This window comes from Grampus griseus (assembly GCF_964374135.1).
Source record: "Grampus griseus genome assembly, chromosome: 5".
Classification (NCBI taxonomy): Eukaryota; Metazoa; Chordata; class Mammalia; order Artiodactyla; family Delphinidae; genus Grampus; species Grampus griseus.
In genome coordinates this window covers 61,050,113-61,064,389 of record NC_138998.1, presented here as the reverse complement: position 1 = coordinate 61,064,389, position 14,277 = coordinate 61,050,113, and the positions used below count along the sequence as shown (strand labels likewise).

Below are 14,277 nucleotides of genomic sequence, written 5' to 3'. Positions count from 1 at the left end.
AATGCCAGTGGTAGTTTGATAGGGATTGCATTGAATCTGTAGATTGCTTTGGGTAGTAGAGTCATTTTCACAATGTTGATTCTTCCAATCCAAGAACATGGTATATCTCTCCATCTATTTGTATCATCTTTAATTTCTTTCATCGGTGTCTTATAATTTTCTGCATATAGGTCTTTTGTCTCCTTAGGTAGGTTTATTCCTAGATATTTTATTCTTTTTGTTGCAATGGTAAATGGGACTGTTTCCTTAATTTCTCTTTCAGATTTTTCATCCTTAGTGTATAGGAATGCCAGAGATTTCTGTGCATTAATTTTGTATCCTGCTACTTTACCAAATTCATTGATTAGCTCTAGTAGTTTTCTGGTAGCATCTTTAGGATTCTCTATGTATAGCATCATGTCATCTGCAAATAGTGACAGCTTTACTTCTTCTTTTCCGATTTGTATTCCTTTTATTTCCTTTTCTTCTCTGATTGCTGTGGCTAAAACTTCCAAAACTATGTTGAATAAGAGTGGCGAGAGTGGGAAACCTTGTCTTGTTCCTGATCTTAGTGGAAATGCTTTTAGTTTTTCACCATTGAGGATGATGTTGGCTGTGGGTTTGTCATATATGCCCTTTATTTTGTTGAGGAAAGTTCCCTCTATGCCTACTTTCTGCAGGGTTTTTATCATAAATTGGTGTTGAATTTTGTCGAAAGCTTTCTCTGCATCTATTGAGATGATCATATGGTTTTTCTCCTTCAATTTGTTAATATGGTGTATCATGTTGATTGATTTGCGTATATTGAAGAATCCTTGCATTCCTGGAATAAACCCCACTTGATCATGGTGTATGATCCGTTTAATGTGCTGTTGGATTCTGTTTGCTAGTATATTGGCCTGTAGTTTTCTTTCTTTGTGACATCCTTGTCTGGTTTTGGCATCAGGGTGATAGTGGCCTCGTAGAATGAGTTTGGGAGTGTTCCTCCCTCTGCTATATTTTGGAAGAGTTTGAGAAGGATAGGTGATAGCTCTTTTCTAAATGTTTGATAGAATTCGCCTGTGAAGCCATCTGGTCCTGGGCTTTTGTTTGTTGTAAGATTTTTAATCACAGTTTCAATTTCAGTGCTTGTGATTGGTCTGTCCAGGTTCTACTTCTTGATTGGAAGAGCTATTAAATATTTGGGCCATTTTTCTCCTACAACAAATGTTCATCTCAGCACTGTCTATAATAACAAAAAAAAATGGGAGGGGATTCAATGTCTGAGAGTAGAGGACTTGTTAAATAACTCAAACATCCATACAATGGGATACAATGCAACATTTACAAATGATAGAAAAGAAGAGTTAATACTATCGGGAAATGTTCTCCATATAGAGTTAAGTGGAGGAGAAAAAGAATTACAAAATCTCATTTTATTGAAGCAAAAACGTAACAAAGCATAGGTTAAAAAAAGAGATTGGAAGGACATGCAACAAAATGTGAATCTGAATGTATCTAATGATGAGGTTACTGTTAACTTCTTCTTTATGCTTTTCTGTATAATAGCTAACAATTCTATTGTCTAGCATTTACCTAAGCACTTTATGTATGTTAACTTATTTAATCCTCACAATGACCCAATGAAATAGAGTCTACCAATATCACTGTCCAGATGAGGAACCTACAACACAGGGAAGCTTAATGACATACCTAAAAGTCACACATCAGCGAGAAGGCAGATCCTTGATTTGAATCTAAACTCCATACTGTTAACTACTAATCTCCTTTCTAAGTCAACTGATTTGTCTAGGGTCAGAGTGTGATGTTTGATAAATGGACTATATCATCGGTTTTAAACCTTTTTTTAAAAAAAATCACTAAAACCTTTTTATTGCAAATGTAATATACTCCAGAGGTATATAGAATAAAAGATGAACTTCATTCTGCCAGGATCCCAGTACCGTCCTCAGAGATAAACATTATTAGCAGTTGGGTATGTATCCTTCCTGCTCTTTCTTTTATATTCATTTACATACCTAAATACACTGGTGTGTGTGTGTGTGTAAGTGTGCATACGTATGTATACACACATATGAAATCATACTCTACACTTGTTCTTTGGTGAGATTTTGGCAGGCCTTGGAGATCTTACTATGTCCGTCCACACAGATGTGCTTCATTCTTTTTTGTGATTTATCAGCTTCTGCTAAATAGAAGAGTCCCAGAAATACCCTCATGGTGTAGGCTTCCCTTGAGTGGACAGGGTGGGAGCAACGCGTCCGGGGAGAGCTTAAGAAAGGAGAAACATGATCATGAGAGATGTGAAAAGATGACCCCCAAATATTTGTAACTGATTGTATTTGTTTCCTAGGACTGCTGTAACAAAGTACCATGAACTGGATGGCTTAAAACAGAAACTTAAAATGAATTCCCTGGCGGTCCAGTGGTTAGGGTGATGGACTTCCACTGCAGGGGCCGTGGGTTGGATCCCTGGTTGGGGAACTAATGCCGTGTGGTGCAGCCAAAACAAAAAACAAAAAAACCCCAGAAACTTATTCTCTTACAGTTCCAGAAGTGAGAAGTCCAAAATCTAGGCAGGGCCATGCTCTCTCAGAAGGCCCTAGGGAAGAATCCTTCCTTGCCTCTTCCATCTTCTTGTGGCTCCCAGCAGCACTACGTGTTCCTTGGCTCGCAGCCACATCACTTCTATCTCTGCTTCTTCACGAGGGCTTCTCATGTGTGTATATGTCTTGTTCACTTGTCCTCTTCTTACAAGGACACCAGTGATTGAATATAGGGCCCACCCTAATCCAGTATGACCTTAGCTTAATTTGGCTAATTAACATCTGCAAAGACCCTATTTCCAAATAAGGTCTATTCTGAGGTTCCAGGTAGACATGAATTTTAGGGGGGGACCCTGTTCAACCCACTACACAGGCCTACAGTTCCCACTTGAATAAAAGTGTCATTAATACTCAATTGTCAAAAGGCATATTATTCTTCTGAGAATGTATGGATTAATCTCACTAGGTTTTGAGGGGCTTTTAAAAGAAATTCAATGCATTTTCACAAAAATCCAAGCAAACTTTACTTCATTTTAGCTGTGAAAATGAATTTTCATCTCATGGTCAGGGATGCAGAACATCAAAATTTAAGTAAAGGAGCATAATTTAAAGAACTCCCTCCAGGGCTTCCCTGGTGGTGCAGTGGTTAAGAATATGCCTGCCAATGCAGGGGACACGGGTTCGAGCCCTGCTCCGGGAAGATCCCACATGCTGTGGAGCAACTAAGCCCGTGTTCCACAACTACTGAGCCTGTGCTCTAGAGCCCACGAGCCACAACTACTGAGCCCACGCGCCGCATCTACTGAAGCCCGCGCTCGAGAGCCTGTGCTCCGCAATGAGAAACCCGCTCACCGCAACGAAGAGTAGCCCCTGCTTGCCGCAACTAGAGAAAGCCTGCACACAGCAATGAAGACCCAAGGCAACCAAAAATAATAAATAAATAAAAATAAGTAAATTTATAAAAAAAAAACTCCCTCCAAATTTTCACAACATAGCTGAAACATATATTACTATATCTTTACAATTATGCACTTATGTCTTTTGGTTTAATCACAATCCAGCATGTACCTTACAGGACTAAGATTATTTAAGAAGGATCTCCAAGTTAAATTGTTGTTCCTCCAGTCTCCCTCATTCTGAGGGGAGAAACGAGAAATGTTTCAGTTCCTCACCCAGTGCTCTCATCCTATTCTTGGCAAGAACCTGGATGGCCCCTTTAGCATTTTTGGTAGGGGCAGCTCATTACCTCCTGAGACAAACCACCACCTCATGACAAGTTCATCTACAAAACCATCATTATGTAGGTTCTATCATCTCTAGGCTTCACACTAGAACATGCAGGCTCAGAGAGGTATGCATATTACGCAAATGCATGAGAAAAAGATGGGAAGGATATATATGAAAGGTTCTGTGTGATTTTCCAAATTTCCCTAAAAGGTTACAGATACAAATGAACTAATTTTTTAAAACTAATTGTGGGGCCATCAGTTCAAGGCCACACAGAAAGCGGCAGAGGCTGGATTGGAACCCATTGCTGGACAACCTCCTGCGGGGGTGGAATTTTCTGGACTCTCTCCTAGTGACCCTGAGCTCCAGCTTCTCCTGTCCTTCCAGGTCTGGAGGCTCCTCTCACTCCAGATGGGCCTCCACCTCCAGCTTCAGCCCTCATCCCAGAGACTAGGACACAGCAGAGGAGGGTTTGATAGGGATAGGATTATGGTCTTGAGTGAGGCCTGTTCAGAGGCAACTCTGGCACTTCCCAACCTCGTCCTGAGGGCAGCCACCATGGCATTCGCCTTTGTGTCCCCAGGACTAACACGTGGTGAGGAGTTGCTGGAGGAAGGAGACCCAGCGCCAGGAGCTAAGTGATTTAGAGGGCGGGAGGAAAAGCGCTTCAGGGACAGTGGAGAACTCTCCGCCTCGAGTATGGACTGAACGTCCGGATGATAATTACCCTTATTAGCGCTGTCGTCACTGTCACCGAATGTGAGACGCCCCCCTCCCCCAAGGCCAGAGATTGCGCCAGAGCCCCAGCGCGCTAGCGAGCAGGTGACGAAGCCGCTGACGGCCAGAGGGGGAGGGGGGGAGAGAAGAGAGTGCGTTACAGTTCTTGAGGCGAGAGCTGTTACGCGATGCACCGCACCCAGGGCGGAGGCGTCCTCTATCCCTGCCCCTCTACCTCTGGACACAAACTCGCGCGCGCGACGCGTCCTCAGGCGCTCCGGGCTTCCCCGTGTCACCTGCAGCCAGGGCGCCCCCCGCGACGCCTTCATTCATTCCTCCTACACTGCAAGCGCAGCGCGGGCCTCGGGGGCTGGGAGAACCACAGGGCGCGGCGGGCGCTTTGAGCCTGAGTTTCGGCGGCTGCAACAGCGCTGGGGGTGGAGGGCTGCCCTGGTGAGCGCGCGTCGGCCCAGTTACCGAGAATCCTTCAAGAAGAGACCGAGACCCCCAGCCCTGTTGCTGGCGCCGAAACTCGGGCTCAAAGCGCCCGTCGCGCCCTGCGGTTCTCCCAGACCCTGAGGCCCCCATGTGTCACTACGGCACACAGAGGCCAAGAATGGAGACAGATACAGAAGAGCAGAGACACTTAAGAGATAGACGTAGACAGAGACCATGACACAAAGAGATATGGGGCACTGAGACAGCGACACAGACACATGGAGATAGACTGACATATAAATAGGCACAGACAGAAACAGAGGACAGTCAGAGAAACACAGGCTCCAGATGAACAGTTTAATACCCGAAGAGCAACCCTGTACAAGACCGCGCCAGCCCCGAAGAGCAACCCTGTACAAGAGCGCACCAACGGCGGGGGCACCACCTATTGGCCTGAGCTATTCCCGCGTCCTGCGGGTTCCAGCACATCTCCGCCGTATCCGACCCCCCCCTCCTCGCAGCGCTTCCGGTGTCCGCCTCCTGCACCCGTTGGCCGGTACCATTCGCCCAGCAGCCAGTCCCGCCAATGGCAGGACCCTCCCATTTTCGCTCCTTTGCCTCCGCAGAGAGCTTGGGCCCGCTCCTGTCCGCACACCACCCCACCCCCGCGGCCGGCCTCCCTCCCTGCCCTGGCCGGTGTCCTCCCCACCTCCACTGCGCCCCGCCCGCCGCGCTCTGCGGCAGTCGGGCGCTCATCGTCATTCCGCTCTCGCCGCCGCCGCCACCCCCGCCTCCCCGCGCACCGCCTCCGCCCGGTCCCCGCCGCCGCCGCCGCCGCCGCCGCCGCCTGCCCAGCGGCCCGGGAGGCGGAGGCGCGGGGGAGGAGGCCCCGCTTGGCTCCGCAGCCCCGGATGCTGTATGACTTCATCTTTCCGCCGGCTCCCCTGCTGAGCTAGGGCCGGTCCGGCAGCTAGCCCGCCGCCCGCGCCCCGCCGCAGTCCCGCGCCCACCCCGCACCCGCCATGTCCGAGATCCTGCCCTACAGTGAGGACAAGATGGGCCGCTTCGGCGCCGACCCCGAGGGCTCTGACCTCTCCTTCAGCTGCCGCCTGCAGGACACCAACTCCTTCTTCGCGGGCAACCAAGCCAAGCGACCCCCCAAGCTGGGCCAGATCGGCCGAGCCAAGAGAGGTACGCGGCCGGGGCCCGGAGTCGTCGCTTGACCCAGAAACCCTCCGCCGGGCGCCCTCCGGCTGCAGTTCCCCGCCAAGCGCCAGCAGCTCTTGCCGCAGACCAGCGCAGCCAGCCGCTCGCCGGCCAGGGTTGGAGGGGGGGTCCCTGCTGCAGTGTTGTGTCCCCCTCTTCCCCTCTCCTGGGAAAGCAGTGCCCCAGATTCGGTGCTCGCCACCTCTGGAAGTAGAGTCTTGGCACCCGGGCGAAGGGGAGGGGCCGGCCGGGGCATTTGGGGTTGCCTGAAGTGGGAACATGGGGCGACGGGCCGCTTCTTCGGGAGCAAACGCTGAGTCGGTGTATGCTACGGAAGAACCTTCGGGTGGGGAGGGATGTCTGACTGGAGAATGGGCAGGGGGCCGGGGGTTCGCTTGTCCTGGTTGTTTGCATGGGGAAGGGGCTCTGTTAGTGCCAGGATCGGAAGAGGGGTTCTAGCCGCAAGAAGGTTAGGTTGGGTAGAGGGCTGGAATAGATGGAGATTAGGTTTGAGGAGGGAATTCTGTTGAAGTGAGGGTGGAAGAGGGGGATCCCATGAGCAAAAGCTTTCCGATCAGCTCGGATGGAGGAGAGCTCAGGCGGCGGGAGGGTTTGGACCGGAAGGTTGAACGGCTGGAGTCTTTGGAAGAGGGGCGTTCCTCCACAAGGAGAGGAGTGGGTCTGTGGGAGCTGGGGTCAGCAGTGGGTTGAGTCGGCAGGAGAGTTCGGACGGGGAGGTCACTGTAGCACGGAGGTCCGAGGGGCGTCTCTGGGCCACGGGCAGTAGCTGAGCGGGGCGCGGGGACCAGGGCCCCATTCTCGCCGCCGCCCCCCGAGACCGCGCGGCTGACGCGCTTTCTCCCTGCGCAGTGGTGATCGAGGATGACCGGATAGACGACGTGCTGAAAGGGATGGGGGAGAAGCCGCCGTCCGGAGTGTAGACGCGCCGGCTCAGGCGGCGGGCTCCGGGCCCAGCCCCGCGGCGGCCAGGACCGCGGGCCGGCGATGCGGCTGCCGGCCCCCCCCGCCCCGGCCCAGGCGCTCGCGGGCGGGGGCTGCAGGGCCGCGCCGCTTTCGGGTCATAGTCGCTGCCGCCGCCGCCAGGCACTCCGGAGCTGTCCGCTTCAGCACCACGGCGGCGGCGGCGGTAGCGGCGGCGCGGACCGGCCCGGAGCCCGCCGGCGCGCTCATGCACTTTAGAACCTCGGGCCGCAGCCCCACCCCGCACACCGGAACGGACAGAGACCCGCGGCCCTCAGCCCCGGCCCGTCCCCTCCCGCACGGCTCCCCTGCCCCGCCCCTCTCAGGCAGGTCTGGTCCGCAGACCGGCTGCCTGCCGGTGTCGGACCTCGCACGCGGCCAGGGATGTTTGGCTGCACATTTGCATGAGCTTCCCACCCACCTGAGTCCAGCCCTCCAGGCGCTCCTCACCCTCCACCCCTGTCTGGCGTGACCCCAGCCTCAGCCTCTTTCTAAGGGACTTCCTCAGCACATTTGTATTTTTATATCCGACTCTTTGTTTACTGATTCCCCTCGTGGTTCATGCCCTCCCCCCCCCCCCCCACGGTCTCGGCCACGCTCTTCTGCGCCTGGCAGATAGGATGGGTGTTGAGGCTGGGATGGGACAAGCCCCTAACATGGTAACCAACCATATGACCAGTCTGCCCATGGCTGACCCCAGGCGGCTCTCTGGCAGACCCCTCCCCTCAAGGTATCACCTTCCAAGGGCCCAGGTCTGATTTTACCTTGGACCCCTGCGTCCTGCCCCTGGGAATCCAAATGCGGGCTGCATTGCATCTTTGGATGACACCTGTAGCCCTAGCCCTGGAGATATTCTCAACCCCAGGGATGTCCTTTGTAAATGTTCCTCCATCCTCACTGTAACAGGAGTGTGTGAATAAACACAGACCCCCCTGTGTGTGCGTGTGTGTGTAGCTGCTGCTTTGGTTTGCTATAGGAGCCAGCCCAAAATGGCTCCAATTCTTTTTGGGGAGGGGAGCAGATACTTGGGAATCTCAGGTGCATGTAACTGACAGAGAAGCGTTGCCAAGTAAACACAGGCAGGTCAGCCTGGCCTGGGAACATCATTACAGCGTGGCCTCCTTGGGTAAATAATACAACCTGAGCAGGATAGGTCACCGGAGTTGGGGCTGGAGCTGGGGTCAGAAGCAATCTAGATTCAAAGTCTGCAGCCTCCTATGAATAAATCCAGGTTGAATGGGGGTCAGTAACAGGCCCCAGGGATACAAGTCTCCAAGTCTGGCTGGCATGCACAGGGGTTGTGCTGAGATTTGCCCCTGGGGATGAATCACTGATGGTTCAGTATGGTGGGGGAGGAAGTTGGGGAATCCAGGAGAGATCCGAGGAGCCTAAGAAGGAAGTCAGAAACCTGAGATTTGGGATCTAGTTTGACCTAGCCTGTATTTTTTTCATGTGGGGTTGCTCCCATCAGCTCTGTCTTAGTTAGGCATGAGGCCCCTGGGATGTGGGCACTTTGGACCTGACCTTAAGCCCTGAGTCAGGAATTCCGAATACTTGAGCCTGGGGCAGAAAGGCAGGAGAACCATGCTTCTGGCCTCACAGCTGAATGGCACTGAGGAAGTCCTCATGATCTGAGTCCTGGAGGAAGCAGGGTGGGGTGGGAGGTCTAGGAGGTGAGAGGATCTGGGCCCCAAGGGCCAGCTGGGCCACACTGAGCTCTTTGCCCTTCTGCATAAGGTAGAAATGGAAGTGGAAACCATTGCCATAGGTTGCATGCCTCAAGGACCAGCCGTAACGAGCTTGGGCGTAGTGTCTTGTCCGAAAGTGGGGGGCAGCAGGGGTCATTGAGATGAACTGGCCCCCAGGGACCAGTACTCGGCTCACCTGAAAGGCAGATAGAGAAGCCATTGGTGAGAAGCCCATCTCCAGGTTCTCAAAGGTCAGTATGGCCCCAGATGCCCTCCCAGTGAAATCTCAGGTACTACCCTCCATCCAGTAGCTCAGGGCTTTCCATGGCAAAAGAGTGAGGCTTCCTCTCTGCCCCTGGTTGTTCCGTGGGGGTAGGGCTATATTTTAAACAGGTAGGAGCATAGGAGTGATGTCAGGTGCAGGTGGCACTGCCTTCCTGTCAGCTGCTTACCTTCCCTACCTGGAACCTGGCCGCTACCTCATCTCTATGGCAACACAGTATTCAATCCTCAGCCTCTGTGAGCCTGGCCACTCCAGCCCCCTACAATCTCGATCCAGCTTAACACCCGCTTCCTTCAGGTAACCATAGTCCCGAAGGGACCCACTACTTGTTCCAAACCATGCCTCCTTCTGGCTTCTGAGTTCTTCTAGTCTCCTAGAATCTTAACCCCTCATCCCCACCTCTTGATCAGCCATCTTTCCCTTGGTGCTCCCTCACCTCACTCAGCACCTGGTCCACAGTGTGGATACCTTCAGAGGACACATTCCAGGGATCCTGTTCTCCAGTCAACAGGGCATCCAGCGTGCCCTTCTCGAGCACCACGTCAAAGGAGCCACTGGGGAAGCCCAGTGCCCGCACGTCCATGGTCTCCCAGCGCAGCTCGGGCACGTGGGCATATCGAGCCCGCATGGCAGCCACCACTACTGATGAGTAGTCCACACTGGTCACATCAGGGAAGCCCCCAAGGAATAGTTCGTAGCTCAGAGCACTGTTTCCACAGCCTGGGGTGAGAAGGGGTGGATGACAAAAGGTCTAGGTTAGCTTTGGTTCTCACCTCCCCAATTATCCATCCACTCTTGGCCTGTTTTCTCTCAGCTCAAACCCTCCCGTACCGAGGGAGAAGCAGCACGGTACAAGAGCATGAGCCTTAGAGTCATACAGATCGGGGCACATATCCTGGCTCTATCATTCCTGGCTGTGTGGACTAAAGCAAGTCGTTTACATACTAGGAACTTGGATTTCCTAGTCACAAAAATGAAGATAACAATACCTAGCCTACATGTAGGATGTGATGTTCTAAATTTAAAAACTAAACAGCTGAAGAGTAGGAGCTTTGAACTTAGGAGTTCAAAGATTTGGGTTCTGATATCTCTAGTCATACAGTCATGGCAGGTCATTCAACTCAGCCTCAGTTTCCTCAGACTCAGAATGGGGATAATATTGGCATCATAATATTATTAATAGGATAATGCTAGTAGTATCCTAATTCCTAACCTCTCAGAGATCCTCTGATGATATCAGCCCTGGGAAGACTTCATGTTAGGGGTTTTTATCTTACTTTGCTTTCCAAGGCAGAATTAACAAGTGAAGGGGAAACTAAGTGGGGACACACAGTGGAGATGATTCCTTGTAATTTCTTCATGTATGACTGAGCGCCACATATTGGGTTCTGCTGATGAATAAAGAGCTTCTGCCCTCAAGGAGCTGATGCTCTGGTGAGAGGAACAGATGTGCAGAAAACTGCCACATAATGCAATGAGAGTTTCAACAGGGACAGGCTGCAGGAGCACATAGGACAGTCCCTGTCCCCACCTTAGACGGGTGGGCCAACAGGATCGGGGGAACTGACAACCAGTCAGAGTCTTGAAGAATCATAACACTCTGGTGGGAAGTGCCCAGAAAGCAGTCCCAAAGTGGTGGAGGGTGGAGGTTAGAGGAGTGGATGTGGACCTACTGCCCAGTGGGCATGGCTTCCTTCAAAGATCTGTTGGCCTCTTCCAGGCCCTCTTGTGGTCAGTATCAGCCCAAGAACAGGCCTGGATGACAGTTCTTGGTGGCCTCACATGGGGATCCCCAGCTCTTGGAATTAGATTGCCTTTAATCCCCATTTGCCTCCCTAAGAGGATCACAGAATCAGCTGTTGGGATAGCCCTAATCCAGCAGGCAGAGCTTGGCACCTGGACAGGTGCCAGAGACTGCTGGCTGGTCCCCGGCTGCCCCTTCTTGTGTTCCTCCTCAGGCTCTGGGGCTCAGGAAGAGTACAATCTTACCTGGGAAAACCCAATGTGTGCGTCCCAACACTGGAACCACAACAGGTTCTGGGACGGGAGGTGAGGGTGGCTGAATAGGAGACTCTAACCCAGTTCAGCCTGAAATCCCACTGGGTTCTCTGACCACAATGCCTTCATCACCCAACACCTGACCTCATATGCCTGCAGAGCTCTGCCTAACTGTGGACAAACACAAATTTCCTTCCTTCGTTTCCTTTGGTACAGGAATGGTATCTCCCAAAACAACTTTATTAAAGATGAATGGAAAATAAAACTTGACCACAGGACCAGTTATGCCTACAAAGCAGTGACTTGGGGCTAACAACTAAGATGAGGCTTGGAACCGCCACCGCTTCCCTGGGTGGGGCCTTAGGGAAGCAGAGCTCTGGAGAACTGAGCCAGATCCAAGAACCCATCATATGGGAGCCCAGAGCTATGTGGATGCTATCCCAACACCAAGAGACTGAAGTGTAAACCAGAATATCAATTCGCTTATTTATAATAGGAAAAAATACCCATCATGGGGTCTGGACAGTCAATCCTCTGGTCAGTCCCTTGTGTCTCTATAGGAAATGCAAATTGAAGCCAAATTATAATCAGAAGATTCTACAGAGCATGGAGTCAAGCAAGAAGAGAGAATCAGAGAAGTATAATGACAGCAAAACTGGGACGGCCACATGAACTCATCTGTAATGAGGAATCTAGCCATAGGGACCAGACACACAAGTCTTCAGGCAAGGTACTCTTTCTCCGAGCAGTCCTGGAGAAAGTGCCTCTCTGACTCCCATTTTTGATAATAATAATGATAGCTAACAGTTTTTGAACACTAGGTCCCATGCTGAGTACTTTATAAGGATTATCTCAGTTTATTTTCCCAGTAGCTCCATACTGAAGATTCTATTATAAAAACCATCGCCATTTTCTAGTTGTGACACCAACTGTATAGCCTGAAAGACCTAAAATATTTACTATTTGGCCATTTTTCAGAAAAAGTTTACTGAACCCTAACCTAAAGTAGTTCTCATTATATTTATCACTAACCTCTAGGGGTTGCCATGAGGATTAAATAAGTTAGAAAGGGCTCGCCACATTCCCTAGCACCTACCAGGTGTTCAATTTGTTTGTTTAGGTGGAATGTAACATAGGGTAGCCCCCAAGCTGTGGGTCCTGTTCTTAGATCTTGGGAATCCTGTCTGGAAAGTTTTTCTTTTTGATTTTTAGACTTTTCCCGCCTCTATCCAGAAAAGGATATCTCCCAATCGGGCAGAACTTAAGGCAGTGTTACTCTGCCAATTACCAGCATGAGAATCAGTCTGTGGGCTTGTTGAAAATACAGACCCCGGGACCCGCCTTAGACCATCCCTGGAATTATATACTCAGAGTGGGGTCCAGTTTTCCAGGTTATTACACTAAAGCTTGAAAAACATAGATCTATGGTAAATCTATAAATAAATGCAATTGTTTAAAGCCACAAAACTCAAGAGAGGTTTTACCTCTGGGGGGAAGAGGTTTGGGGGACCACACAGAAAACCTTGGATATACAAGGCTTTTTATTTTGTCAGGCTTTTTTCTAGTTATCTTTCATACTCACTCAATCATCTTAAAAACCTGATAAATAAGTATGTACTCTTACTTTTTTTTTTTTAAGGCTGAGAAAATGGAGGCACAGAAATTTAAGTATTTTGCCCATGATTCCACAGCTAAGATGACATGTGCTGAGATCCCTACATAATTAGCTGCCTCCAGGGTTCAAGTTCTTAAGCACTTTCTAGTCCTAGGAATGCTGTATTTCTCAAACCGAGTAGGGTATACACACACATTCAAGTTATTATTTATACCTTACATATATACTGTATTATAAATGTCTCATATATGTGAAATATTTCACTTAATACATGGTTTTAAAAATAGCAAAATAAAAACTATAATTGGAAGGAAATCCGTTGTTTAATCAAACTTCACTGGAGCCCCCAAGGCTGGCAGTGGAAGGAGAACCCCAAGGGGGGCAGGTGGACCTCTCAGAGCCCCACCTGAAACCCCAGTACTTATTCCTTTTGGGGAGTCACACCAATCTCGGCTGCAATCTCCCCTCAGAGGGAGCTGTCCTCATCCTCACTGCACACGGTGGGATGGGGGTGGGGTGGGGGGGTGGGGACGACGACGACATAGGACCAAGTTTCAGTTAGAGCTTGGAGAGTCAAGAGATAACTCTCTAGGCGACAATGGCTCATGGTGCCCAGTGGCGCACACAGAAAAGCGCTAGGCATTGCGCTCAAGGTGCCTGCACGTGCCTTATCCGACTTGATTTCGCAGTCCCATTTCTAGAAGTGAATCCGGGGCTCAGAACAGGCTCATGATTTGTCCTAAGTCCTACAGTCAACTAGCGCTGGGACTTGAACTAGTTACTGTGAACTCTCCAGTGCTCGAGGCTGCCTCCCCAGGGTCCGGAAAGGGGTCATGGGTCACCTACCACACTCAGACTCAGAGAGACTGTCTTTCTCCTGGAGGGTCCCCGGACTAAGAATCTCTTGGCTCCTGTTTGCCCTGCCTAAATACTGCCGAGATTCTAAAGGTACTGGATCCTGACTTCTGACTGGGGAGTCCTCTGAGAGGGGCAGGCAGGAGCGAGGGGCGGGGCCAGTCCAACCAGCTCCACCTGGGCTGGGCAGCCCCGGGACTACCCACCTAGCACGAGGATACGGTCCTCCGGCCTCAGCTCCGGCTCTAGGAGGTCACGGAAGGAAGAGAAGTCCCCGAACCACTCGTAGGGAGCAGAGTCGGCAGCGTTCCGGTAGCGCTGGTCCCAGTACTGGACCTCGCGGTACCCACAGTTCTTCTCTGGTAACTCCGGCAGCGGCGCCCAGGCCCCAGGACAGGCCATGATTGCGGCTGCCGGGCCTTGAAGACAACTGGCCCCCCACGTCTGGGCGGGGCTTGGCCCCTTATGTAGCCAATTGGAATGGCTGCATATAGGAGGCGGGACCCTTGTGTCTCCGCCCAGCACCAGCAGTTGCTCAACATAAACACGTGGAACTTCCGTCCTCTGCTAAGCGCTCTTGGAAGAATCCTCCGGGTGGGAAAATAATATCGTCCAGACCCTGAATCCTCTGGATGCGCTGCTCACTAACTTCTGAGAGCCACACTCATGGTGTCAGACTCACTCCGGCTCGTCATTGCCCCTCTCATATCTTCAGTTTGGCTCCTTCCATTAAGAAGTCTGAAA

General features: G+C 51.0%; 2 protein-coding genes across 2 annotated transcripts; one reads left to right on the top strand and one right to left on the bottom strand.

Moving 5' to 3' along the window:
* Positions 1–5,929: 5,929 nt before the first annotated feature.
* Positions 5,930–7,054, top strand: CAMK2N2 (calcium/calmodulin dependent protein kinase II inhibitor 2; the record flags this gene model as incomplete). The annotated part of the gene is made up of 2 exons (XM_082655121.1): positions 5,930–6,098; positions 6,984–7,054. The coding sequence occupies 2 exons, from the start codon at positions 5,930–5,932 to the stop codon at positions 7,052–7,054; spliced, it is 240 nt and encodes a 79-aa protein (XP_082511247.1).
* A 616-nt stretch (positions 7,055–7,670) lies between these two features.
* On the bottom strand, positions 7,671–13,958 carry EEF1AKMT4 (EEF1A lysine methyltransferase 4). The gene is made up of 3 exons (XM_082654575.1): positions 13,740–13,958; positions 9,502–9,785; positions 7,671–8,978 (listed from the first exon to the last, which is right to left on the bottom strand). The coding sequence occupies exons 1-3, from the start codon at positions 13,933–13,935 to the stop codon at positions 8,691–8,693; spliced, it is 768 nt and encodes a 255-aa protein (XP_082510701.1). The 5' UTR covers positions 13,936–13,958; the 3' UTR covers positions 7,671–8,690.
* Positions 13,959–14,277: the final 319 nt, after the last annotated feature.

Excerpts from the sequence above, each read along its gene's own strand:
- EEF1AKMT4 (XM_082654575.1), bottom strand. The coding sequence starts at position 13,935 with ATGGCCTGTCCTGGGGCCTGGGCGCCGCTGCCGGAGTTACCAGAGAAG. Across the intron at positions 9,786-13,739 it reads GGACCGTATCCTCGTGCTAG|GCTGTGGAAACAGTGCTCTG; the intron begins GTGGGTAGTCCC and ends TTCTCACCCCAG. Across the intron at positions 8,979-9,501 it reads TGGACCAGGTGCTGAGTGAG|GTGAGCCGAGTACTGGTCCC; the intron begins GTGAGGGAGCAC and ends TCTGCCTTTCAG.